This window comes from Toxorhynchites rutilus, chromosome 3, assembly GCF_029784135.1.
Source record: "Toxorhynchites rutilus septentrionalis strain SRP chromosome 3, ASM2978413v1, whole genome shotgun sequence".
NCBI classification, from domain to species: domain Eukaryota; kingdom Metazoa; phylum Arthropoda; class Insecta; order Diptera; family Culicidae; genus Toxorhynchites; species Toxorhynchites rutilus.
In genome coordinates this window covers 315,984,179-316,011,151 of record NC_073746.1, presented here as the reverse complement: position 1 = coordinate 316,011,151, position 26,973 = coordinate 315,984,179, and the positions used below count along the sequence as shown (strand labels likewise).

Sequence of the window (26,973 nt, the reverse complement as noted above, 5' to 3'; positions counted from 1 at the left end):
GCATTTTGAATTCACTAGAATGCCTTTTGGGCTTAAAAATGCTCCCGCAACCTTTCAGAGAGCAATGAATGATATCCTCGGTGATTATATTGGAACGAAGTGCTACGTGTATCTTGACGATATAATTATTATTGGATATAATCTAGAGAACCACTTAGAAAACCTTCAATTAATTTTAAAGCGTTTATCCGATTTCAATTTAAAAATTCAATTAGATAAATGCGAGTTTTTGAAAAGGCAAACAGAATTTTTAGGACACATCATAACATCCGAAGGAGTAAAACCAAATCCCGAAAAAATTGAAAAAATTCTTCAATGGCCTTTACCGAAAAATCAAAAAGAAATTAAACAATTTCTAGGTTTAATCGGTTATTACAGAAGATTTATTAAGGATTTTTCAAAAATCACACGACCCATGTCGAAGTATTTAAAGAAAGACTCGACAATTGAATTACAAGACACTTCATACATAAATTCCTTTAATACTCTTAAAAAAATACTATCCACAGACCAAGTACTGGCATATCCGCAATTTGATCATCCCTTCATTTTAACTACGGATGCATCTGGCTTTGCATTAGGAGCTGTCCTATCACAGATACAGGACAATGTCGAAAGGCCAATCGCATTTGCATCACGAACACTTTCGGATACCGAGTCACGATACGCCACAAATGAGAAAGAAGCATTAGCCATAATATGGGCGGTAAATAAATTTAAACCTTACCTGTATGGTCAAAAATTCACTCTTGTTACGGACCATAAGCCTCTAACGTTTATCAAAACTTCTGATAAGAATTCTAAAATCTTACGATGGCGCCTAGACCTAGAGAATTACGACTACGAGATTAAATACAAGGAAGGAAAATCCAATGTTGTAGCAGACGCCTTAAGCAGAATGCCAATTGAAGCAAATGTTTGTATCACAAATAATAACACATCTTCTAATATTTCAGATCCTAGAGACCAAGAGGACGGTGAAGCATCTGTCACCAATAATCCCCCACAATCGGACAATCCCGAGAACCATCCAAACCTTTCCGATTCCCAAACAATTCACTCTGCCGACGACTCCTCCAACTATTTCATCCATTTCTCCGAACGCCCGTTAAATTATTTCCGTAACCAAATGATTTTCAGAATTTCTCGACTGGATACCATAATACAAGAAACCCTATTCCAAAATTATCACAGAACTATAGTATCTCAAAATTCTTTCGATAAAGATCAAGTTACACACTTTCTCAAACTCTTTCATAACGGTAGACAAACTGCTCTCATGGCTCCAGAAAACCTCATCCAAACTATCCAGGAATCTTACAAGGAAAACTTTAGTCAGAAAGGCCATTTTGTTTTCACAGACCGAATGGTAGAAGATGTTCAAAATGAAAATAGACAGGACCAATTAATTGCAAAAGAACATGAAAGGGCACATCGCGGTATTACCGAAGTTGAAGCTCAAATTAAAAGATCTTATTTTTTCCCCAACATGTGCATAAAAGTGAGAAAATTTATAAACTCTTGTGAAATATGTAATACCCATAAATATGAGAGGAAACCATTCAACATAAAAATTTCTCCTAGGCCCATTACCGAAAAACCATTAGAAAGAATACACATGGATATATTCATAATAGATAAACATTCCTTTTTGTCACTTATTGATTCATTTTCAAAACATCTTCAAATGATATTTATAAAATCAAAGAATTTAGTACATGTTCAAAAAGCACTAGGAAAATACATAAGTACATTTGGAGTGCCCAGACAAATCATAACAGATCATGAAACAACATTCAGATCTATTCATCTTAAAGACTTTCTCAGCCAACTAGGAACACAGATAGACTACGCAGCATCTTCCGAATCCAACGGACAAATAGAACGTGCACATTCTACCATTATTGAAATATTTAATACAAACAAGCATAAATTCAGAACTATGGGCACAAAATCAATTGTTAAATTATCTGTAGCATTATATAATAACACTGTACATTCTTCAACACAATACACACCAAACGAAATTCTCTTTAACCAAAATAATATTGTTAACCCTCAAGAAATAATTAAAGACGCACAAGAATTATTCCTCAAAGCTAAGTTAAATATGGAAAAATCACAAAAACAAATTGTAAAACAAAATTCAAAGAAAGAGGAACCTCCAATTATTAATGATAAACAGGAAGTTTTTGTTATTCCCAACATCCGTACCAAAAAACAAGCTAGAGCCAACAAAACCAATGCTAACGAAGTAACAGATCGCACATTCAAAAATAACTGCGAAATAAAAAGACACAAAAATAAAATTAAAAGACCAAAAAAAAGATAACTTTTCTCTTTCTATCTCACATTGTATTACAGATGCTCATCTCATACATAGGAATCATCATCGTCATCTCAAGAATTTCATGTCAGGAGCTCACCATAAGAAATCTTCATAACGATCTTATATTAATGCAGAAGATTGGTTCTTGCAAAATCCAAACGGGAAATATTAGGATAATACATCCAATTAATCTTACAGACCTAGAGTCAACAATCAACCAACTTACAAGTTTGGTATACAATAATCAAAAGAATAATAATGTACTTAATCAGATTAGCAAGCATAAAATACGCGAATTGTATTCTAATTTTCTACAAATTAAACCAACTATTCATAAGAGGACCAGAAGATGGGACATCATAGGCACAGCATGGAAATGGATCGCCGGCAGCCCCGACGCCCAAGACCTACGAATCATCAACAGGAGCTTGAACCAACTAGTCAGCGAGAACAATCATCAAATCAAAATCAACGAACAGATTGGCAACAGTATCTCTGAATTAACAACCGCAATTAATCAAATAATTGAGAAACAGCATATCAATCAAATCATCCTCGACGATATCGACATAATTACAACAATTCTGAACATCGACACTATCAACAAAATTCTAATCAACATTCAAGAAGCAGTACTCTTCTCTAAAATGCGAGTTACCAATAGCAGAATATTATCCAGCAAAGAAATTAACCTGATAAAAACCATCCTCAACAATCAAGGAATTCAAATGGACATACCTGAAGAAGCACTCAATCTAGTGACCCCAAAAATAGCCACTAGCGAAAATACTTTACTGTACATTATCCACGTCCCAGAAATGGAACCGGAAGAATCAACAATTATCCGTATATACCCAATAAATCAGAACGGTATTGTTATAAAAGAATATCCCCAATTCGTAATCAAACAAGGTAGACAACTCCTTACCACAACGGAACCAGAAAACTACGTCCAATTAAACATTTACACAAAAGAGTTCAAAGACTCATGCATTTACCCACTTATAATGGGCAACGATCCGCATTGTGTGATGGAAAAAAGTGAAGAAACATCTGCAAAATTAATAGCTAATAACAAGGTCCTGATCACTAATGCAAAAGACCAGAAGTTACGTTCCGATTGCGGACCTAGTAACAGACATCTTTCCGGAAGTTTCATAATATCTTTCTCGAACTGCACGGTTACCTACATGGAACGCAACTTTACTTCAATCGACAAAATTAGCGAAGTTGAAACATTCCAAGGAGCTCTTCATGACCTTTCCATTAAAAAGCAAATCATAAACGATCACGATGTGGCAAAAATAGAAGAAGTAGCACTCTCGAACAGGAAACATTTAGACAAAGTATTCCTTCAACAAGAATCCGACCAAAAATGGAAATGGAGTCTAGTAGGAGGGACATCCCTGTCCTCAACTCTATTGATTATTATTCTATTTTTAATCTATTATCATCTGAAAGCTACTCAACAAAGGAAATCAAGGAAACGCCAGAAGTTGATAAACCTCGAACTCAACAACATCCTGCCAGGAATTCAGAATAACCAACCAAGTGCCGAGGACGACACTTTTTCACCCCCCCGATGAATCACGTTATGATATGCACACCAAAGGACCACGATCAGCACATTCCAAACATCGTACGATCGCGGCCAGCCAATAGCCATCGTTCCGCTGCATCAGCATTACTCATCGATATATACCAGCAGCAGAACCCACGACGCCGTTCAGTTCTCATTCAAATTCTTTCCGTGACCGTCCACGTTTGCTTAATAAATGATATTTAGATAATAAACTGTATGTTGATTATAATAAACGTTTTTTAAAAGCTGAACGTCGAAGGCCACAACAAGATTATATATATATATATATATATATATATATATATATATATATATAAATCTCGTGTCACGATGTTCGTGGTCGAACTCCTTCGAAACGGCTCGACCGGTTTTTATGAAATTATGCTCAAAAGACTTGATAGGGGTGAGAAAAGATCGTAAACTATATACGATACCGCTAGGATACCGATTACCGTATGTTTAATACCGATTAGGATTAAACAGGATTTTTCTGAATTTTTTAAAATATTTTTTCTTCCTAAATTTGGCATGAAAACACATGTAGCCCTCAATTTTCCCTGTCATCAAATATTTTTATCGATCCAACAAAGGTGTTTTTTTCACATCGAATAATAGTGTTCTTTTTCACCGGTTGCGCTTGCGAGTGGAGCGAAGTTTAAAGTGGTGCGCGCTGAGGATCCAAATCAGACACATTCATCACACACGCCACACAGCCGCGGCAAGTAGAAATTTATTTTTCTTTTGTTTCCCTATCATTCCTTCTACCTTCTGTGCACGATTTACACCATTGTTCAACTTTGTGTTAACCAAATCGGCAAACGTTGGCATTAGGGGTGATCATTATTTCTTATATACCGTTGAACTTTTATTGGAATTTTTTTTTCATTTTATCATTTTATTTAACATAAAATAAATTGAATTTAATATTCGCATCATAACCCTATAAAAAATATTTTTTTCACTTATTTATTTATTTTGATTATCATTATATTCTGTTCATATCGAACAGTTGACCGATTTTTTTGATATGGCTGAGGGCGGGAAGGATCCCCCATCGACGCTATTGAATATTTCCGATACCGATCCTCCTCCTGAAGAGCAGGAAGATGAAGCTGAAGTTGAGGAAGAAACTTCTGTATATGAAGTTGGAAGTTCCGAAGATGAGGACATTGACGAAAAACAGGATTTTCGTCCAAAAGAATACCATGAAGGCTCCAAAGGCCCATTCATTGTATACTTTAGACGAAAATCTAAACCTCTCAATGTCATTCGTATCTCGAAGGAACTTACTCAGAAGTTTTCTGCAGTTACCGAGATTACACGGATGGGGCCAGACAAACTACGAGTTGTCGTCTCAAGCAGGACCCAAGCGAACGAAATCACGCGCTGCGACCTCTTTGCGATTGAGTATCGCGTATACGTGCCCTGTTGCAACGTCGAAATAGACGGCGTAATAACCGAAAAGGGTTTGACTCGAAAAGAGATTATCGATGGTGTCGGTCGCTTCAAGAACTCTTCACTAAAAACTGTGAAGATTCTTGCATGCGATCGACTGAAATCTGTGTCACAAAAAAATGACAAAAGGGTTCTCAATCGGACAAACTCTTTTCGTGTGACTTTTGAGGGTTCCGCCCTTCCAAACTACGTTGCAATAGGTGCACTTCGTTTACCTGTTCGGTTGTTTGTACCCCGGGTAATGAAATGCAACAAATGTATGCAACTCGGTCACACGGCCGCCTATTGTTGCAATAAAAAACGTTGCGCAGATTGTGGAGAGAGCCATGATGAGAATCCTTGCCCGAAAGAGCGCAAGTGTCTTCATTGCGGCGGGACTCCTCATGATATTATCCAATGCCCGGTGTACAAACAACGAGGGGAAAAAATCAAGCGTTCCTTAAAGGAACGTTCCAAGCGGACTTATGCAGAAATGCTTAAGAGTTCCGTTCCAACGACTCAGGACAATCCCTACTCCATTCTGCAGAACGACGAGCCTGTTGCTGACGCTCCCAATGCAGGAAGTTCCGGTACATCGCAGGGTGCCGTCAGGAAAAGAAAAATTACTTCTTTTCCTTCACTCCCCAGAAAGACGACCGAAACTTCCCAAGTTGGAATGAAAACTCGAATTGAACGTGCTGAGAATAGACCGAAGCAAGTACCTCCTGGTTTAAGCTGTTTTTCCACGCACCAGGGGTCCTCAACACTTCCCGGAGCAGCACCCACCCGGTCTGTTCCATTTTCGCGGTCGAGGCAACAGCCACAATCTGGTTTGCTTGCGCTTTCTGACCTGGTGGACAACATTTTAAATGCTCTAAATATAAATGACCCTCTTAAAAGCATAGTATTATGTTTGCTTCCGATTGTGAGAACATTTTTGAAAGAAAAATGTAGTTTTTTAGCAGCGTTCATTTCCCTCGATGCCTGATTCAGTGCAAGAGGTCAAGGATTTGACCACTGTAATACAGTGGAATTGCAGAAGCATCATCCCTAAACTAGATCAATTTAAATTTTTAGTTCATAGTTCTAACTGTGATGTATTTTCCCTCTGTGAAACATGGCTTTCTTCAGCCGACGAGCTGAATTTCCACGATTTCAACATTATTCGCCTCGATCGAAATGACTCGTTTGGTGGCGTACTATTGGGGATCAAAAAATGTCACTCCTTCTATAGAGTCACTCTCCCATCGATGATAGGCATTGAAGTTGTCGCTTGCCAGACACAAATCAATGGCAAAGACTTCTGCATTGCCTCGATATATATTCCTCCAAGAACCATGGTCGGCCGCCATCAGTTTTTTGATATCATCGCGGCATTGCCGGAGCCGCGGCTAATCTTAGGTGACCTCAACTCCCATGGAACGGCATGGGGGTCACACTATGATGACAGCCGTGCCACGTTGATTTATGATCTGTGCGACAACTTCAACATGACAGTTTTAAATACAGGGGAAGCAACTAGGATAGCCAACCCTCCTGCACGGGCAAGTATGCTAGACATATCACTTTGCTCTTCTTCATTATCCCTGGATTGCACGTGGAAGGTAATCCAAGATCCCCACGGTAGTGATCACCTGCCAATAATTTTATCGATCGCCAATGAATCAGGTTCTCGTGAGTCAGTCGATATTGCGTATGACCTCACGAAAAATATTGACTGGAGAAAATTTGCAGAAATAATATCTGAAGCACTTGTTTCAATGCATGAACTTCCTCCACTCGAAGAGTATAACTTTATATCGAGTTTGATTTACGAAAGCGCACTTCAAGCTCAAAAGAAACGTGTTCCTGCTACCACTTTCCGACGTCGTCCTCCATCACTTTGGTGGGACAAGGAGTGCTCAAAGGTCTACCTTGAAAAATCATCCGCTTTCAAAAAATTCAGGAAAACTGGATTAGTGGAATGGTTTCGAAAGTACCAAGCTCTAGAAGCCAAACTAAAAGGTCTGATTAAAGCAAAAAAGCGTGGATATTGGCGGAAGTTCGTCAATGGTTTGTCAAGGGAGACAGCTATGAGCACTCTTTGGAATACGGCTAGGAGAATGCGTGGCCGGAACCATACAAATGAAAGTGAGGAATACTCTGACCGTTGGATTTTCAAATTTGCAAGAAAGGTTTGTCCCGATTCCGTTCCTGCACAAAACGTCGTACGCGACATTCCGCTCCAAGGCGATTATGAGAATTTTTCGATGGTAGAATTCTCAATTGCACTTCTCTCATGTAACAATTCAGCTCCGGGGTCGGACAAGATTAAATTCAACTTATTGAAGAATCTTCCCGACTTGGCAAAACATCGTTTGCTGAACTTGTTCAACAAGTTTCTGGAGCTGAATATAGTCCCGCATGACTGGAGACAAGTGAGAGTGATAGCCATACGGAAACCCAACAAGCCGGCTTGCGATCACAACTCGTATAGGCCGATTGCAATGTTATCCTGTATTCGTAAATTGTTAGAGAAAATGATTCTACTTCGTTTGGACAAGTGGGTTGAAACGAACAATTTGCTGTCAAATACGCAGTTTGGCTTCCGCCGAGGTAAAGGGACGAACGATTGTCTCGCGCTGCTATCTTCTGAAATCCAAATCGCATTTGCTCGCAAAGAACAAATGGCTTCCGTTTTTCTCGATATCAAAGGGGCATTTGATTCAGTTTCCATGGAAATTCTCTCAGAGAAACTTCATAATCGTGGACTTTCACCAATTCTGAATAATTTCCTGTACAATTTACTCTCAGAAAAGCACATGTTTTTCAATCATGGCAGCTTTAAATCTTCTCGTTACAGTTTTATGGGCCTCCCACAAGGCTCCTGCCTAAGCCCCCTCTTGTACAGTTTTTACGTCAATGATATAGATGATTGTCTAACTAGAGATTGCACGTTGAGACAACTTGCAGACGATGGAGTTATTTCCATCACGGGTACTAATCCCGCAGTTCTGCAAAATTCCTTGCAAGATACCCTGAACAACCTGTTCACGTGGGCTCTCAAGCTGGGTATCGAATTCTCTACGGAGAAAACTGAAATGGTCCTTTTTTCTAGGAAGCACGAACCCGCCCAATTCCAGCTTCACCTATCCGGCAAAACGATCAAGCACTCGATGTTTTTCAAATACCTTGGAGTATATTTTGACTCTAAATGTACCTGGGGAATACACATTGCGTATTTGAAACAGAAATGCCAGCAAAGAATCAATTTTCTCCAAACAATAACCGGAACATGGTGGGGTGCCCATCCAGGAGACCTCATTCAGTTATACAAAACAACGATATTATCAGTGTTAGAATATGGCAGTTTTTGCTTCCGATCAGCTGCCAGGATTCATATTCTCAAGCTGAAGAGAATACAATATCGTTGCCTGCGTATAGCCATGGGGTGTTTGCATTCGACACATACGATGAGTCTCGAAGTTTTGGCAGGAGTACCCCCGCTTACTCTTCGGTTCACAGAATTATCCTACAGATTTCTCATCCGTTGCAAGATCATGAATCCATTGGTGATTGATAACTTCGAAAATCTACTCCAACTGACTCCTCAGTCAAGTTTTATGTCTCTATACCATGAGTACCTTACCCATGAAGTGCACCCTTCACCGGGCATCTCCAACCAAGTTTGCTTCTCATACTTCTGCAATTCCTCTGTCAATTTTGATCTGTCCATGCGACAAAAGATCCATGGAATCCCAGATCATCTACGCTCCGATTACATTCCGGAGATATTTTCGGCAGAATATGGGAAAGTTAGATCTGATAAAATGTTCTTTACTGACGGTTCATGCATAAACGGGTCCACTGGCTTCGGCATCTTCAATGAAAATTCCAGTGCCTCTTTCAAACTCAAAGATCCTTGTTCCGTGTATGTCGCTGAACTGGGTGCGATATATTACGCATTAGGGATCATTGAAACATTGCCCATCGACCACTATTTTATTTTTTCAGACAGTCTCAGCTCAATAGAGGCAATCCGCTCAATGAAAGTTGATAAACGCTCATCTTATTTCCTAACAAGAATAAGACATCTATTGAGTGTTTTGGTCGAAAAATTATTCAAGATTACCTTAGCATGGGTTCCCTCTCATTGCTCGATTCCGGGGAATGAGAAAGCGGACTCGCTAGCTAAGGTGGGCGCTTCAGAAGGCACACTTTTTGAAAGGCAAATTACTTATAACGAATTTTTCCACATTCCTCGTCAGGACACACTCGTTAGTTGGCAGCGCATGTGGAGTGAAGATGAGTTCGGTCGTTGGTTACACACGATTATCCCTAAGGTTTCGACGAAAGCTTGGTTTAAGGGATTGAATGTCGGTCGTGATTTCATTCGCGTGATATCTCGGCTTATGTCCAATCACTACAACTTAAACGCGCATCTCTATCGAATTGGGCTCGCAGCAAACAATCTTTGTGATTGTGGCGATGGCTACCACGACATCGAGCATATTGTCTGGTCGTGTATCCGGTTCCATGCTGCTCGCTCTCAGCTCTCTAGAGCACTGAGAGCAAAAGGCAGACAATCGGATATCCCCGTCCGGGATATCTTAGGTAGCCGTGATCCTGATCTTCTGCTTCATCTATACCTGTTCCTCAGGAACGCCGATGTCAACGTTTAATGATTTTTCCTTCGTTGTGTCCCTGTTTCGTATCCCTCCTATTCGATCTATAAACTTTTACTTAGTCGCGGCAATACATACACACACTCTTTACAGATACACGGGCCAAAGGTTGTGCAGTCCACTGATGATTCAACAAAAGCCAAAGATTGTACCGCTCATGACAACTCTACACGAGCTTATGATTGCGCCGGCTAGTGACCATTCTATCCTGGATTCCTCGAGAAGACGCACCACGCTAGATATGGGGTACAGACAAGGGGGGCGTTGCTGATTAATGGTCAGCTGCATCCCAATAGGAAGTATCCCGTGTCGGGCACAGGTACAGATCATTGAAGACAGCAACATCACAATTACGAAAACACTTGTAATACTAACCTCGAGCCAACCGCGAGTAATCGGTTACATATTACTAACATAGTTATAAGGCAAACATTGTCGAAATATTGAACTCCCGGCCCCGTCAGGTTGACGCCATATGAGCCTTAATAAAAATATATATTTTGGATAAAAAAAAAAAAAATATTTTGGATGGAGAAACGCGGATGGTGAAGTCAATCAAGTAGATTCAGACGACCCAAAGGAAGCTGACCCGGTGAAGGTCATGAAGTCTGTACAAGCATAAGCCGAATCTTTCGATTTGCGATACGGCGAATTCCTACTTCACATGAGTTTTCGGCGTCCATTTTTGTGTATCTTTTTTTCGAGTAAGGTCTTTAGAACAACAATAGAAATACTTTAGCACGAATATTAGGTTAATTTAATCAGTTAATCAGTTAATCCAGCTCAGAATGAAAATCACAGTCACTTTGATCGAAATTGGGGGCGATTTATTTAGTTTCGTAAGGTATGAAAAAAGTTATTACAAAGATAAACGCGATAAAATAAACAATTAGAATTCGAAATAATCAATGTTGTTGTACATCAATCAAAGCGTGGGAATCAAACTAAAGGTTGAGCACGAAAAAATTCGATCAAGAAAATCTAAGATTATTCTATTTGTTTTTTATTTTTAATCCATCAGACATACATTATCTGAGTTTATGCTTATTGTAAGCCAATTGTATCAGCCTCACTTCTCAGGTCCAGATCTTTCGCTGCTTTTAGCTGTTTTCCCTCATTCTTGACAGCCAGACCGCATTTTCGTTTGAGCTATTTCTCAACGCTCGCAGTTCCACTCATCTTCTCTAGGATTTCCACAACAATCATCCGGTATTCCGCTAGCAGCATCAACTCCGGGGTCGCACTCCTTATGAACAACAGTGATGCCATCGTCGTTATTGTTTTGTTGATTTTTTTTCCAAGTCGGACCTGAAAAAGTAATCAACCTCATGCTGCCTCTATAAAAGAAGCAATAAGATTGCTTCTGGAAACAATCCTTTTGATAATTTTCATAATTCATGGTTCCAGAATGATGTAAACAAGTAAGCTTATCCTGACACCAAATGCTTACTGTGATTCTATACACTCTTAACGAAAATCTCTGCAATAGTAGAAATTGTTACTGATAAAATAAATGAATCGCGTCATTTTTTTTCGTGTTCAACTTTTACCACAGGTGCATTTGCGTGTGATAAGACGAGTGATTCATGTGTTGATTGCGGTAGGAAACTCTGCTTCGAGAAAACAACTTTGCGAGTTCAGTGCAGTGCACTTGATCTTGATTTTAGAGAGAGAATTAATTATACCAGATCCACGCAATGGGAGTAAAAAAATGTGCTGCCGGATACGTGAATACCAATTTATTACGGTAAATGCTCACATTACCATGATCATGAGCAGGTAACCGTGATTGGAGCTTAGTTCAACCCAGTTAAGAGCGCAGATTTTTAACAGGATCTGGTCTAGCGAAAAAAAAATCCAAACATCTTGCGATGCGATAGCTCTTAACACCGCTCATAATTCGAGCAAACAAGATGTCAAACGATGCTAACAAAATAAACAATTGTTTACGGCAGGCAAATACTCGTACAACACGGAAACAAAAAAACACCTTCATTTTTTCCATCATAGTCTGTGGCAAATATTGGACACTTATCGGGTAGGCTTCTGAACAAAAAAGAATGAACACCATTGAGATAGAATCAACAGCCGTGGATTGAGCCATTGAGTGAGCAAATCGTTTCGAGCAAATAATTGAACGTTGCGTACCATGCTGCGGTAATTAAAACCACGCTCCCGCCGATGGATCGTGGCGGGACCGAGAGTAGCATTATAATGAGCGGTGAAGGTCGATGATGGCACCAATGTGTCTTTTCAGTGTCCGTTGAAACCATGTGCACCAGAAAAAAGGCTTGGGGCGTTGCCTGAAAACTCATACGAAACATCGGAGACATGTGATAGGTGGTATGAAATGGACTCTCCAGTACAAATCAGTGATTAAAATTTGATACGATTTTCGTGTGAAGTTTATTGCAAGATCCGTTTTGATGCCGTTCATAGCAAGCTTCTTTAGGTCGAGCAAGGACTACACCCAAAGTTAATTTTTAGCACATGTTATGGCATCCCGATTTATTACATTAAATGAGCAGAAAAATTACAGAACATGCTCTACTCCCCAATACGTGTGTATCATTTGTATGATATACATGCTAGAACCAATATGATTCATTCATTCTTTGTTTTCGAGAGGCTTTAAACTTTGCAGTTCATTCGCCTCTAAAGCCAATATGAGCAAGCGAAAAGGTGACACATTTAAATGAAAGCATATGACAGCTTTTCGTATAGTTTGCCAAATACTCGGCCCAGACAGAGAAAGATATATTCTCGTTCATGTTCTTCTTTATCCTCTTAGAAAACACTTTCCAACTTCATTTTATGATGAGGTGTAATATTATCACGCTTTAATATGTCAGCGATGGCAGCTATATAAATAGCGTGGTTGTGTGAAATATCTTTGCGTTCCAGCCGGCCTTGGCCTTCGATCCCCGTTGACGTCGTATGGACTTTTTTTTGTCACAATCCCAAATGAAATGAGAAAAGAGAACAGAAATAGATGTCTGCTCGCATACATACACACATTTTTTAAGCTTTTAAAACAGCTCATTATTTGCGCATTTGACCCTCCAGCACACGAAATGGCATCATTTCTGCCAATGTGTAGATTCTATAGAATTAATGCGCTCATATCTTGGTCTGCATGTTTATGACCTTATATTGTCCATGGTACTATCAAACGACCTAAAAGATTTAAAAGATTACCAACCTTCCGATATCAATCTATAGAAAATGACAAGAACAACACGGAGTGCTCAACAACAACGTTACCTTTATTTTTTATCTACTTTGACTTGTTTTTTCGGCTTCAACTCAGATTGAGAGCGCCATTTCAATGCATGTTTACCAATTTGAATGTCGAACTCATAAACCCATGTCTTATCATCAATTATTTCTGAATCGGGGAATCGGAATTGATTCATTCTAGTGTACATTTACACTATTAAGTTTATGAAGAAAATCCATATCTTCCAGACTAGATGAGCGCCAAACATGTTTCATGCCTAAACAATCGGGTAAAATGGTACAAATTGATTCGTGGGACACAGAAAGTTCAGCGACTATTCCTTTCAAGTTTAAAAGATGATTTTAAGTCATCATTTCCCTCGCTTCATCGATGGTCATTATAATTGAAAATGTTGATGGTCGACCAGAGGTATGTCTTACAATCCAAACGTCTTCATTCCAGGGAACGACCGTTCAACCTTTTTTCCGCCGCATTTTCAATGTGAGCAGCAATTCTGGGGCTTAACCAAGTTACGGTTACGCCACGAAAGCTGACCATTTAGAGGTGGTATTTAACAGGGTTGTTGCGCTATTGACAGAGCGGTAAAATACGTAACAAAGTACACCAATTAAGCGGTTGAACTTTGCAATTAGGCGCAATTTTCATAGTCTCCTCCAGCGCCAAACTGACCTTGCCATTGATTGAAGATAGCGTGCAGTTCCACTTCGGAACGATATATCAAAACATGGCTCACGGTTGCTTAATTGGTCGAAAATTCGGAAAATAGAGTTTCCATATGTTCTACCATCATGATAAACGTTATTAGTCCATTCGATGTCTGCACTAACGAAATTAATCTTTGTTGGAGAGTGGAAATAGATTTTCGGGCGAAATAACGCATTCACGTATCTTCTATCTTTTTATATAAATACAAATAATAAAAATAATAATTGTCAGAAGTATTATAAAATTTATAGAAAGAGAAAATTGTGAAACGGCAAATAGAAAGATCAATTAATGAAAAGTTCTGGGTTTGAACGCAAGATCGTGCTTAGAATAGGAATTAGTGGAATAGGAATAAGTAGAATAGGGATAAGTGGAATAGGAATAAATAGAATAGAAATGAGTGGAATAGAAATAAGTGGAATAGGAATAGGATTAAGTAAAATAGGAATAAGTGTAATACAAATAAGTGGAATAGAAATAAGTGGAATAGGAATAAGTGGAAAAGAAATAAGTGGATAAGGAATAAAGGGTGTGTCACATCAAATTGCATCACGGAAAAAACGCTGTAGAAATTTAATTTTTAGGAATTATATCTTCAGCTTTCGCTTATAATCAGATAAGAGTGTATAGATCACGTTGGCCATGCTTCACTGTCAATTTTTCGTAAATTTGGAAAAATGTCGTCGAACGAAAAAGAGCGTCGTGAATTAATCCTGCGCACTCATTTCGAGAATCCGGAGTTGTCACATCGGGACATCGGTAAGATGCTGGGAATCGTCCAATCCACGGTCAGCAGAGTACTAAAACGATACTTCGAGAACCTAACCATCGACCGGAAGGTGAAGAACGGCAAAAATGGATGCTCCGTAAGTGAAAAAGATCACAAGCGCGTAGTTAAGCAGTTTAGACGTGATCCGAGAAGTTTGGTCCGGGATGTCGCCAATAAGCTGAATTTGTCAAGTTCATTCGTCCAGCGGACCAAGCAGCGGGAGGGCCTGCGTACATACAAGGTTCAGAAGACTCCTAACCGCGACGAAAGGCAAAACATGGTGGGGAAGACGCGAGCCCGGAAGCTGTACACCGAAATGCTGACGAAGCCGCATTGCCTGGTAATGGACGACGAATCCTACGTCAAAGCGGACTTTCGTCAGCTGCCGGGCCTGTTGTTCTTCTCCGCAGAGGACAAATTCAGCGTTCCGGAGGAGATTCGCAAGCAGAAACTATCCAAGTTTGCCAAAAAGTACATGGTGTGGCAAGCGATCTGCTCTTGCGGAAAGCGGAGCGCCCCCTTCGTGATGACCGGCACGGTAAACGGGCAGGTTTACCTTAAGGAGTGCCTACAGAAGCGCTTACTACCACTATTGAAGCAGCACGAGGGCCCGACCAAGTTCTGGCCGGATCTCGCTTCGTGCCACTATTCAAAGGACGTGTTGGAGTGGTACGAAGCCAACGGGGTCACCTTCGTGCCAATGGAAATAAACCCGCCCAACGCGCCGGAGCTTCGCCCAATAGAGAAATATTGGGCGATTATGAAGCAGACCCTCCGGAAGAACCCAAAAGTTGTCAAATCGGAGGGGGACTTCAAGAGAAAATGGATTTCTGTTCAAAAAAAACTACAATCTAACGTTGTGCAGAACCTGACGGGGTAAAGAGGAAGGTGCGATCATACGGCTTGGGCTCGAAGTATGAATAAAAAGAAAATGCCAAAATATGATTAATAGTTTTTATTTTACTGTCTAAAATTTTCAAAAGGATCGGTCTACTGGGCGAATTTCTACAGCGTTTTTACCGTGATGCAATTTGATGTGACACACCCTTTATCAAAACATAGCTCACGGTTGCTTAATTGAGACAGATAAACGGAGCAACACATGTCGGACTAGGCGAGAGCATAAAGGTTGTAAAATGGCACATAGAAACGATTATACTCGGTATATAAATCATAGAAGTCTCAAACATCATCTACATAAATAAAAATAAAAGACCAAATGTGTTGGTAAACGCAAAATCCTCGTCTTTATTTTGTTGTGTTTGTCTCTTCCCGTAGATCAATGTAGCGGAAAATTTTCAGAAAACTCTGAAGGAAGGTCGAAAATTCGGAAAATAGAATTTCCATATGTTCTACCATCATGATAAACGTTATTAGTCCATTCGATGTCTGCGCTACCGAAATTAATCTTTGTTGGAGAGTGGAAATAGATTTTCGGGCGAAATAACGCTTTCATGTATCTTCTATATTTTTATATAAAAACAAATAATAAAAATAATAATTGTCAGAAGTATTATAACTATAAATTGTGAAACGGCAAATAGAAAGATCAATTAATGAAAAGTTTTGGGTTTGAACGCAAGATCGTGCTTAGAATAGGAATTAGTGGAATAGGATTAAGTAGAATAGGAATAAGTAGAATGGGGATAAGTGGAATAGGAATAAATAGAATAGAAATAAGTGGAATAGAAATAAGTGGAATAGGAATAAGTGGAATAAGAATAAGTAGAATAGAAATAAGTGGAATAGAAATAAGTGGAATAGGAATAAGTGAAAAAGAAATAAGTGGATAAGGAATAAGTGGGGTAAGAATGAGTGGAAATAGGAATAAGTGGAAAAAGGAATAAGTGGAATAGGAATAAGTGGAACAGGAATAAGTGGAAAAGGAATAAGTGGAATAGGAATAAGTGGAACAGGAATAAGTGGAATACGAATAAGTGGAATAGGAATAAGTGGAAATAGGAATAAGTGGAAATAGGAATAAGTGGAGTAGGAATAAGTGGAAATAGGAATAAGTGGAAATAGGAATAAGTGGAATAGGAATAAGTGGAGTAGGAATAAGTGGAAAAAGGAATAAGTGGAACAGGAATAAGTGGAAAAGTAATAAGTGGAACAGGAATAAGTGGGGTAAGAATGAGTGGAAATAGGAATAAGTGGAAATAGGAATAAGTGGAAAATGGAATAAGTGGAATACGAATAAGTGGAATAGGAATAATTGGAATAGGAATAAGTGGAATTCGAATAAGTGGAATACGAATAAGTGGAATACGAGTAAGTGGAATACGAATAAGTGGAATACGAATAAGTGGAATACGAATAAGTAGAATACGAATAAGTGGAATACGAATAAGTGGAATACGAATAAGTGGAATAGGAATAAGTGGAGTAGGAATAAGTGGAAATAGGAATAAGTGGAAAAGGAATAAGTGGAATAGTAATAAGTGGAACAGGAATAAGTGTGGTAAGAATGAGTGGAAATAGGAATAAGTGGAAAAAGGAATAAGTGGAATAGGAATAAATGGAACAGGAATAAGTGGAAAAGGAATAAGTGGAATAGGAATAAGTGGAACAGGAATAAGTGGAATACGAATAAGTGGAATAGGAATAAGTGGAGTAGGAATAAGTGGAAATAGGAATAAGTGGAATAGAAATAAGTGGAACAGGAATAAGTGGAAAAGGAATAAGTGGAATAGGAATAAGTGGAACAGGAATAAGTGGAATAGGAATAAGTGGAATAGGAATGAGTGGAATAGGAATAAGTGGAATAGGAATGAGTGGACTAGTGATAGGAATAGGAATAATTTTTCTTAATCCCATCTGTTTACTTTTTTTAGATTCATTCAGCAATTCAGCTGTAACAGAGTCGAATTTATTCATATACATTTTTATGTTAAGATAACTTTTTGTTGTATATCACACTGTAGCCATTTTTAGGCGTAGAAGTATTCCTATCTATCGATAAACATTTGTTTAATCTAACAGTAGCCGTTCAGGCGTAAGAGTATTCCTATTCAATCGATACACAACACATGTCGCCTTATTCGGCGTAAGAATATTCCTATTGTTCGAATGTTCACAGTTGGACTGTTCACAGCGGGACTGTTGATATGAGGCTTCCATTGTTGTGTTATTAATAGTGCCAATTACCGATGCAGCAGACCGAAAATGTTAGTGATAAGGGACTGGAATTACCGTCACATGATGATTGTTGCGTGGTCATAATAGCAAGAATAACACACAAAGATGGTCAGTTGAGGGGCCCTGAGTTATGAGCTCATGATCGTTCGCTTAGCAGCGGGCACGCAAACAATTAGGCTACGAAGACCCCCTATAGTAAGGAATAATGTTAAAGCTCTTTATTCGCACTTGACAAGCATGTGTGCAACACTTTTGCTCGTATTAATGATTACATCTTTTATTCTGCTGGATCAAAGAGAGTTGAATTTAGATGCGATTCAGATGGTTTCACCTTGAACAAAGCTTCTCCAATATTTAACATACCACCAAAAAACTCAAACCGAATTAACATTTGTCATACGGCTATCGCTAAATACCATAACAGAAACACATATCACTTTTCGTGACGCAATTTGAACTCAGAACAAGAGTCTAGAATGGTCCTTAACAAACTGGTCCAATATTTATGAATACGGTGAATATTCATATTAAGAGGAAGCATCCGAATGGCGGATGATTCAGCTCAACATTGGAATTTTTGTTCATTTTTGTGTATTTAGGCACAGTGCAGTAAACTAGTAAACTTGTTAGGCAAACGGAGATGTGTTCCAAGGGCCATTCGTTTGTTATGTTGTCTCAGAAAGCTACCTTCGAACTCGAAGCGTACATCTTGCCTGAAGAAGTCTCGAACGCATAACAAAGTTGTTACATAAAACAACATGAAGTGATGTTATGCCGGGTTTGGTTTATTTTATGTGCAAATAGTCGGCTAACGATGGGCAAGGCGGATGATGACGCATTCGCTAGAAAACGCTCGATCCCTTTATCGAATTTACTTCTATCTTTCGCATCAAGCTGTCAAAAATGTGTTAATTTCGTCTCACACAATAAGCACCGAGAAGAAGCAAAGATTCGTGTTTGTCATGACAGATTCATCAAAGCCCTCCGAGCGTATAGATAAGGGACTCAGAGATCCTTCACCTTTACATCGCAACCCTACATCATTGATCTTGATTTGCTGCGAAAATTATTTTCGCGCTTTGAACCGGTTTTTTTTCTTTTCCACCAGGGTACTAACTATCGATGCCAGACGGAAGCCACCACTCGATGCTACGTACATACGGTTAGCTCTGTACTAACCGGCAAACCGCGTAATCGAGTTCGGTAAACGTCTCAACTTGGCAGTTATAGGCATTTTTTATCGTCTCGCATTCAGCGATCATTTGACCTTGGCAATGGCTGATGATGGTGGTATGCAGTTATGCTTCACAAGAGCTCGAAGATGTTGCTCAAAACAAGTCAGTTAGCAATCGAGCACCTGCCGGAGTTTGAAACGATGCAGGAAATGGTGAGTTTGCATTTAATTATCACATAAAACCGACAAAACCCGGCAAATTATAGGAGTTATAAATGTCAACAGAAGAATGATGCACCATCAGCATGTGGATGATGTTTACTTTTGCTTTTTTGGTATCTAAATTCAGTCAAACGAATTAATCTGTTGTGAGTCGATCCCAAGATTGATTAAATAAATTAAATCAACGCGTGTAAATATAAAATCTACGTATCATCAAAAGAACCTGGGAAGTTCCAGGTATTATATAGATTATTGATGTTTAAGCCAAAGATTAGCTACGAACGATGAATTAAAAACGGAAAATTAAGTTTGACACATTATTGTTAATATATATATATATATATATATATATATATATATATATATATATATATATATATATATATATATATATATATAATATGTATGCATAAATGGAGTGATGTCTGTCTATCTTTCTGTATGTCTGATTCTTATGGACTCGGAAACTAATAAACCGATCGACATGAAAATTGGTATGTAGTGGTTTTTGGGGTCGGGGAAGGTTTTTTGAAATCATAACCATATTATCCTAATGTTTAAACTATACTTTTTATTAATTCATAGTACGGTTGGTTTGTACTGCGATTTTTTTTGGGAAACCCATATAATATGACTTTGGCATGTGTTATCCTACATCCTCCCATAATGAAAAGAAGACGATGGAATGGTATGCCGAGAATAACGTGATGGTGATGGCCAAAAATCACAACCCTTTCAATACTTCAGAGCTCCACCAGAACTTCAAGAAGAGGCGAAAAAACGGTGGAAATCGAAAGACAGTTCAAAGCAAGCTGACTTTCTGCGGCGAACAAAGTCGACGAAGGAGCTATATAAATCTTAATGGCGGGTGTTAAGCGAAAGGGACGGCTTTTCGGATTTGGCAAAATTTAATTTTTTTTTCGTTGTACAATATTGATTGAAATATTTAAAGAAAAGTAAGATGATTTTTGGAATAAATAATTTAACCAAACTACACGCATTCTTCTTCGGTCAAATTTTGAAACCTTTTAGAATTATAACGATTCATATTAATTTTTTTCATATTTAACCCGAACAGTATTGTTCGTGTTACATGTAGATAGTTGTTAAATGATATGAAATTGGATAGCACCTTGCTAACAGTGACATAGCGTGACCGGATGACATCCGGGGCGGGTACGATAGGTGTCACCCCTCCTATCAACGCTTGTTAATAAGTCTTTCTGACATAGGACTACATCTGACAGGAAGTATTGGGGGGATGATAGTATGAAAATCTAAACACTGAACATGTAGGAAATGAATTGAAATATTTGGATCGCTTATAACTTAACCATTCATTTTTTTCATTTTTTAACCGGGAACCAGTTCACAAGGGAAAATGGCAGCACCAATATCGGCACCAGTAACAATAGCAAAGTGTTGCCGTTTTCTGCACAATCTGAACCGTCTGCTTCACTCCTGTCACAGCACATCATCACATCCAGCTAGCAACCTGAAGACGGCGGCATGGAGGACGTACATAACGGTTTATTTTTTGAGAGCGTGAGTTTAGCATTTCAAGTTTTCTAAATTGGATAATTCCATAACATTCTAAAGTAATAGCCGAAATAATAATAAACCAGCAAATTGATTTTCATAATGAGGAGAGTTTGTGTGAATTTAGAAGTATTTTTGGGATTATTAGTATAACACATTGCAAACCGGTTGCAGCCAACACCATCGATCTCAGATTTTAGTAGTGATTTCTTTCGGATTTTTTTAGAAGCGTTCGAGATGTAATTTTGCTAAGAGTTTCAGAAAAGAATACTACTACGTCTCTCCTGTTGCGTCCTCGTTTTTTGACGTAGAACTACGTCTTTCAGGAAGGGTACCAAATAAGAAAACAGGTCACGTTTTTGTGAAATAAAGTTAACGTTAATAACTATTTTCACAGAGAACAAATTCTAATACTTTGCACACCAATGGAATCGGAAATATTCTAAGATTCGTTTGATATACAGTACAATCCACTAATGCCTAAACAGTTTAAATTAATGAAAACTGGAAGCATTCTCATTTTCCCATACATTTGTTCTGTCGATTTGCCGAACATTCCCGAACAGAGCTATCAATAACGAGCAACTGATACATTTGTTTCTACCCGTTTTCAACATATTTGGTTTAAATAAGCCATCCGCGATTTGAAACCACTCATTCTTTGTGTGGACGCCGACTTGACAACATCGTTGCTGGACGAGCTGAACGACGAGAGATCGAATGCCTTTCTCAAGGCAATGAGGGTGGAGGTGTAGTGCAGGAGTAGAGTAGAGTTTTCCAAGAGCCTTTCTCAAGGCTACAGACAAATGAACTGAAAATGTTTAAAGTCTCTATAATCAACAACTGAACCGAACCTGAAACCACACCACTTCTCGTTTGGTGGTCGTGGTTGCCGCAGAGCGTCGAGCGAGAGAGGATTATTTTCTTGTCAGGTGAAGGAGGAGTATGGAATAGAGTTTCTTTCTACAAGGGCCTTTCTCAGGGCTAGAAGCGGAAACCAAAAATAGAATAGAATGAAACACAGATGCGAGTGAGCTAGCATAACACAACGAGCGAATATCATTCATGCCTAATGCTGATTTCACACACATACACACACAGCTCGATACAATGAGAGGCAGCCCTCTGTATCGAGATGTGCTACGACAAAGAAGAGTAGCATACGAGATTTTTATTGTGCTGGTGCGGATATGGAATAGTTTCCAGAATTTTGGATTATAAATATACACTGCATTTATTTAGATAAACGGATATTTCATAAAAGTATGCTTTCAAATTCCAGTAGGGTATCCTTACTGTTGCAGGTTGTGGGGTTCGATCACATCTTAAGCGGGGAATATAGGAGCAAAAGGGTTCATGGTTTGTGATCGATATCTGAGTGGGAAGAAGAAAGTCTGATGCGAGTTCAACCAAATAAACGAGAAGTGCTGATAGCTTTCGACTCTACTCGACTCTTTCGAGTTTACTGAAGTAAAAATAAATAATAAATAGCTGAAACGATATTACAATAATTTCGATGCATTCTAAAACAATATCCGAAGTGATAAACAAGGATATTGAATAATATAATTCCGTAGTTCTACGTCGAAAACTGCGGTCGTGTTCTAGATACAACCCATTCCATTTTTTTTCTTTGCAAGTGAAAAATTGAATAATCCGAACCAATAAAATTGACAGCGAATCAGTTTTGTAATCTAACTTCACGATGAACTGTAACATATCTAATGAAGTCCAATGATTGCCATCGTCCGAAACTTCGTCATAGAAATTAACCTGTCTCGAAATTGACGATTTCGGTTCTCGGCAATACAGGTCGGACTCGATTATCCGGAATTTTAAACTCGATTATCCGGAGTATTATGATTTTTGGAAATTTTGAATAATTTGTATAAAAATTCTATATTGAATAGCTAATAGGGGTATCAAAAGAAAGGGCTTGACTAGTAGAACACAGTTATTTATGAAAAATGCCCAAAAATGTATCAAAAGAAAGTTCTCGACTAGTAGAACATAGCAGATAATGAAAAATACAATTTCAAGGTGGCCGCAGGCCCCAAACATCTAATTACTTTTTGAATGGTTTCATTCAGCTTAACCTGTTTTTATGTATGTTTGAATGTTTGTTGGGTTGTCTCCCACATTAATAGAAAATTGACCCCGTTACTGTTGAATGATTGATCTGAAATTTAGAACATACATTTAATTCTACTGTCATTATACAACTGCGTATTCCATGATCCTGAAAAATTCAATTTGGCCGCCGCAAAAAAATGGGTGAATGGCTCGATTTGGAGAATACACTACACTATGAACAACATAAATTCGAAAAGGTTGCCGCCACAAAATGGTCGACTATGTATTTTTTGCAATCCCCTCAATATTGATATCAAATGAAATGTTTTGACTAATAGAATACAGTACAGGTTGGACTCGATTATATACAGTCTCGATTATATGTGATTCGATTATATACAATCTTGGACTCGATTATATTTAGTTTAGAAAGAAATATTTTTTTATATTTCAAATATGACTTATCTCATGAAGAAATGTAACCTTTCAACGTTAAGGTGAAGTTTCAGTGGCTATTACATGTACAGTGGGGTAAAAATCGTGATTTTTGAAGATTTTGCTTGAATTTTCACCAGGAATTATTTATATCGATATTGCAGCCCAATTAAGAACGATAGAAGTTGTACGTCAAGGAACAAATTGTGGAGCGGTTAAAGAACTTCATTTTAATTTATATAAACAATCTAGTTTAATATAATTTTTTAGGATAAAATTAATAATAACACATTAAAAATTATTAACTCTTAAGTGTGTTATTAAAACACACATTCCCAAATGTTATTGAAACTCACTAATTTAGTTGTTCCACTACTATATCCCGTACTAAATTTTCTCATCTTTCAAATGAAAGCATCAGAATCGTCTTCCATAGCGTACTTTTTAATGTAGAGCCAGTTTGAAGCAACAGAGTCCGAAACAAAAAAAAGTTCTATAACGAGAACTGTCATTGTTGAAAATCGAACATATGCGTAGGAGGAATTTTTTCATCAAATTTGATCGTCTATCACCTCCTGAGAGAATCTAGATAAATTTATTTGTTTTATGTGAGAAAGGTGTTTTCTGACTTTAAGGGGATGAATCAAAAATCAAATTCCTCTTTTATTTTCGAAAAACGAAAAATACATGCAAAAAAACTAATAAAGAAAAAAAATTGGTTTGTCTCGATTATCCGGAGTATTCGATTATCCGGAGTGAAAAAAAAATCAATACTCCGGATAATCGAGTCCGACCTGTACTAGAACAAACCTTCCATGAATGTCCCGATTTACCGTGACACCTCTTGTGTACTCGAAAAACAAGGTTTTGCTAAGCCAGGAACAGTGTGATGTCGCATTTTGTCGCATGTCGGATTTTTTCTCAATATCAACCCGAAATGTTAATTAGAAATAACTGTTATTTGAAGTTGTGCCTTTTTATTAATAATGTGAATAATTTTTCGTAGATATGTAATAAGGATTTATTCATTTAAGAATTCATTCATTTAAGAATAATTGGGCAGAATAGAACTGCCTAAACTCCCCTGAGGAATCTGAGTTCTGAGTTTGGCCGCCTAAATTTTCTCAGGGACCACTGTGCGCCCCCTCGCCTCCACTAAGCTACTGCTTGCTAACAAATGATGTGTTAAATCGTTAGTCATCTCGACATTTCATTGTATGGTGGGTTGCCCTGCTCTCCTTCAAAAAGTTTGGCCTAAAGGATCATTGGAGCGGAAATTGATCGAAGGCATTTTCCCGGTAACGCAAACTCTCTGAGAACGGAAGCTATCCTATCAGGCTTCCAACGAATATGTTGTTTTTTGCGCTTCCGATTGTCTCCATAACCCATTTTACGTCACTATTAAGGCAGTATTCTAGTCTAGAAATTTTGAAAAAACTCAATTTTTAGGCAACTAAGAATTTACCATAGAAAGGAGTTTTCGAAAATTCTATTATTTACCGAGTTAGAGCCATTTTAATGATGCGGTATCTAACCTAGTACGGTCAATGAATGAACTTCGATATCTCAAATCGTGCTGGAATCGTGTACGCCATGACACAACTTTTTTTTAACCCTCTCACTTCATCAGCTCTTAACTATTCTAGTTATGAATATTTTTTCTCCGTAAAATTTTTGTTTGTTTGTTAAAAGATAGATGAACAAATAATGATATAATAGATAGTAAAAATATTCTTTGTTTTATTTTTAAGGAGCTCGAAAAAAAGACCGAAGTTCGTGCCTCTACACTAGAACGTCCCCTTAATAATTTGATACAGAAACGAATGTTTTCATGGCACTCGAGCAGCATTTCTCAAGACATGCGTTTCAATCGCTACGATTCACGCAATTAACCTTGGAGTGATTCCTTGATCTGATGAGTATGCACTTTTCGACTTCTCTTCCTCGCACCAATTACGATTACAATGAGCCAATATCGAGGATGTGTTGTTACTAACATCGATGCTAATGTGTTTCGAAAAAGATTTAAAAAGCACTATCAACCGCTGTTTCACTTTGCGCCTAATTTGAAAGTGCATTCAAGTAGATGTATCATCAGAACATTATTTTTCAGTAAAATTGAATGATGAAATGAAAGGTGGATAATTCACAAACAATCGAGCAACATCCTATAATAAACTTACTTGATCACTATCTTTGATGTAGCCATGCATATTTACTGATATTTACCATATTTAGCCAAGCTTTAAGTATAGTTAAAAAATCCAAATACTTTCGGAAGAGACGAAACATGACCGGCGGCAACTAAACTTTCCTTTTCGGAGCAAAACGAATGACACTTGGATACGATAATTACACTTAAAACAAAAGTCCCTTTCGAAAACAAGCTATAACGTAACGTTGAAGTCATTTACATTTACTTTAGATTATGCAATATCTTGATCGATACCAAAAGAAACAAAAAAAAACGTGAAATCTACAATACGTTTTCAGATTTTTGCTCACTGATCATGAGTATCGAAAATTATTTCACTTTCGCTGCGTTTAGTATATGCGAGAGAACTTGTGGAACACAAAGCTTTACAATGCGAAACAGAGTTACTTTCATTCACAGACGAGGCATAGTTTCTGTAATTCATTTGTCACAACGAAATTATTCGATAGCTCGGAAAGAAAGTGTCGTTGAAAATTTCCGGTCGAAATAAAGTGAAATCGACTGGACGACAAAAGCGCGCCTTACCTTGGTCTCATTGTTATTCATTGTGAATAACGATTACGAATCCATATAAAGGATCCCACTGGACGGAACCTTCGATTAATGTTCGAATTCTTTGGCCACACAAACACTTCAGTCGATGACTTTGGAACACTTTGAATTTCTGTTTACGAACTTTACGTCAAATTAATACACAATTTAGCAGGCGCTCCTCGCGCTGAACAAGTCGCAGAACTAATAACACTGCACTAAACTGAACACTTAATTCTAAATTCTCCGTAGTCATCCCTCCAGGGAATCACAAATCAATAGGTTTAGCGCATAGCGAAATTTTTCCGACCGACTCGAGTGACCACAGCGAGGCAAACACAATCATCAGCAGTAGCAGTTCCACCGTTGAATTTCCGAGTACTAAGTAAACACACTTTTCTCGCGCATACCATTAATCCGAGCGGGTCGACGGTTCACAGCGAACTGCGCGCGATCCGTTGCAGCATGAGTTTCTGCAAACAGAACCACAACCGCACCGAGTTCAGCGAGAAGTTGATGACAGGGGTAAGAGGAGCTAAAAGGGGGACCCCAACGCCGGTGATGCCTTTCGGAGTTTACTAGGCCGCAAGACACTCTGCGTGCGGGGGAAGATTCGAGCGAACCGCCAGCACATACAGGTGAGAGAATTTTTTATCCAACGAAACATACTCAACAGCAATTGAACTTGAACATATTACGCACATTGGTGCGCAATATCGTTGTTTGGGTTTCGTGCCGTACAAAAAATCAATCAGATTTTGTAACATCTCGTTTCGCTCCACAATCATTTCAAGCTAATGGAAAAGAATTGGCAACCATTTACTTGGACCGGCCTGGACGCACTTCTGCGTGTGTTATTGACCTAGAATTCGGGTACACTTCAATTTTCTCCACGCGAAAGAAATGCGGCAGTCTTTTGGTA

General features: G+C 38.4%; 1 protein-coding gene across 1 annotated transcript in view; it reads right to left on the bottom strand.

Moving 5' to 3' along the window:
* Nucleotides 1–26,502, bottom strand: part of LOC129774908 (long-chain fatty acid transport protein 4) — a 71,709-nt gene extending 45,207 nt beyond the window's left edge. Inside the window, exon 1 of the mRNA XM_055778973.1 lies at nt 26,046–26,502. Coding sequence (XP_055634948.1) covers nt 26,046–26,066 — 21 coding nt within the window. The 5' untranslated portion in view covers nt 26,067–26,502. The remainder of the gene's footprint in view (nt 1–26,045) is intronic.
* Nucleotides 26,503–26,973: the final 471 nt, after the last annotated feature.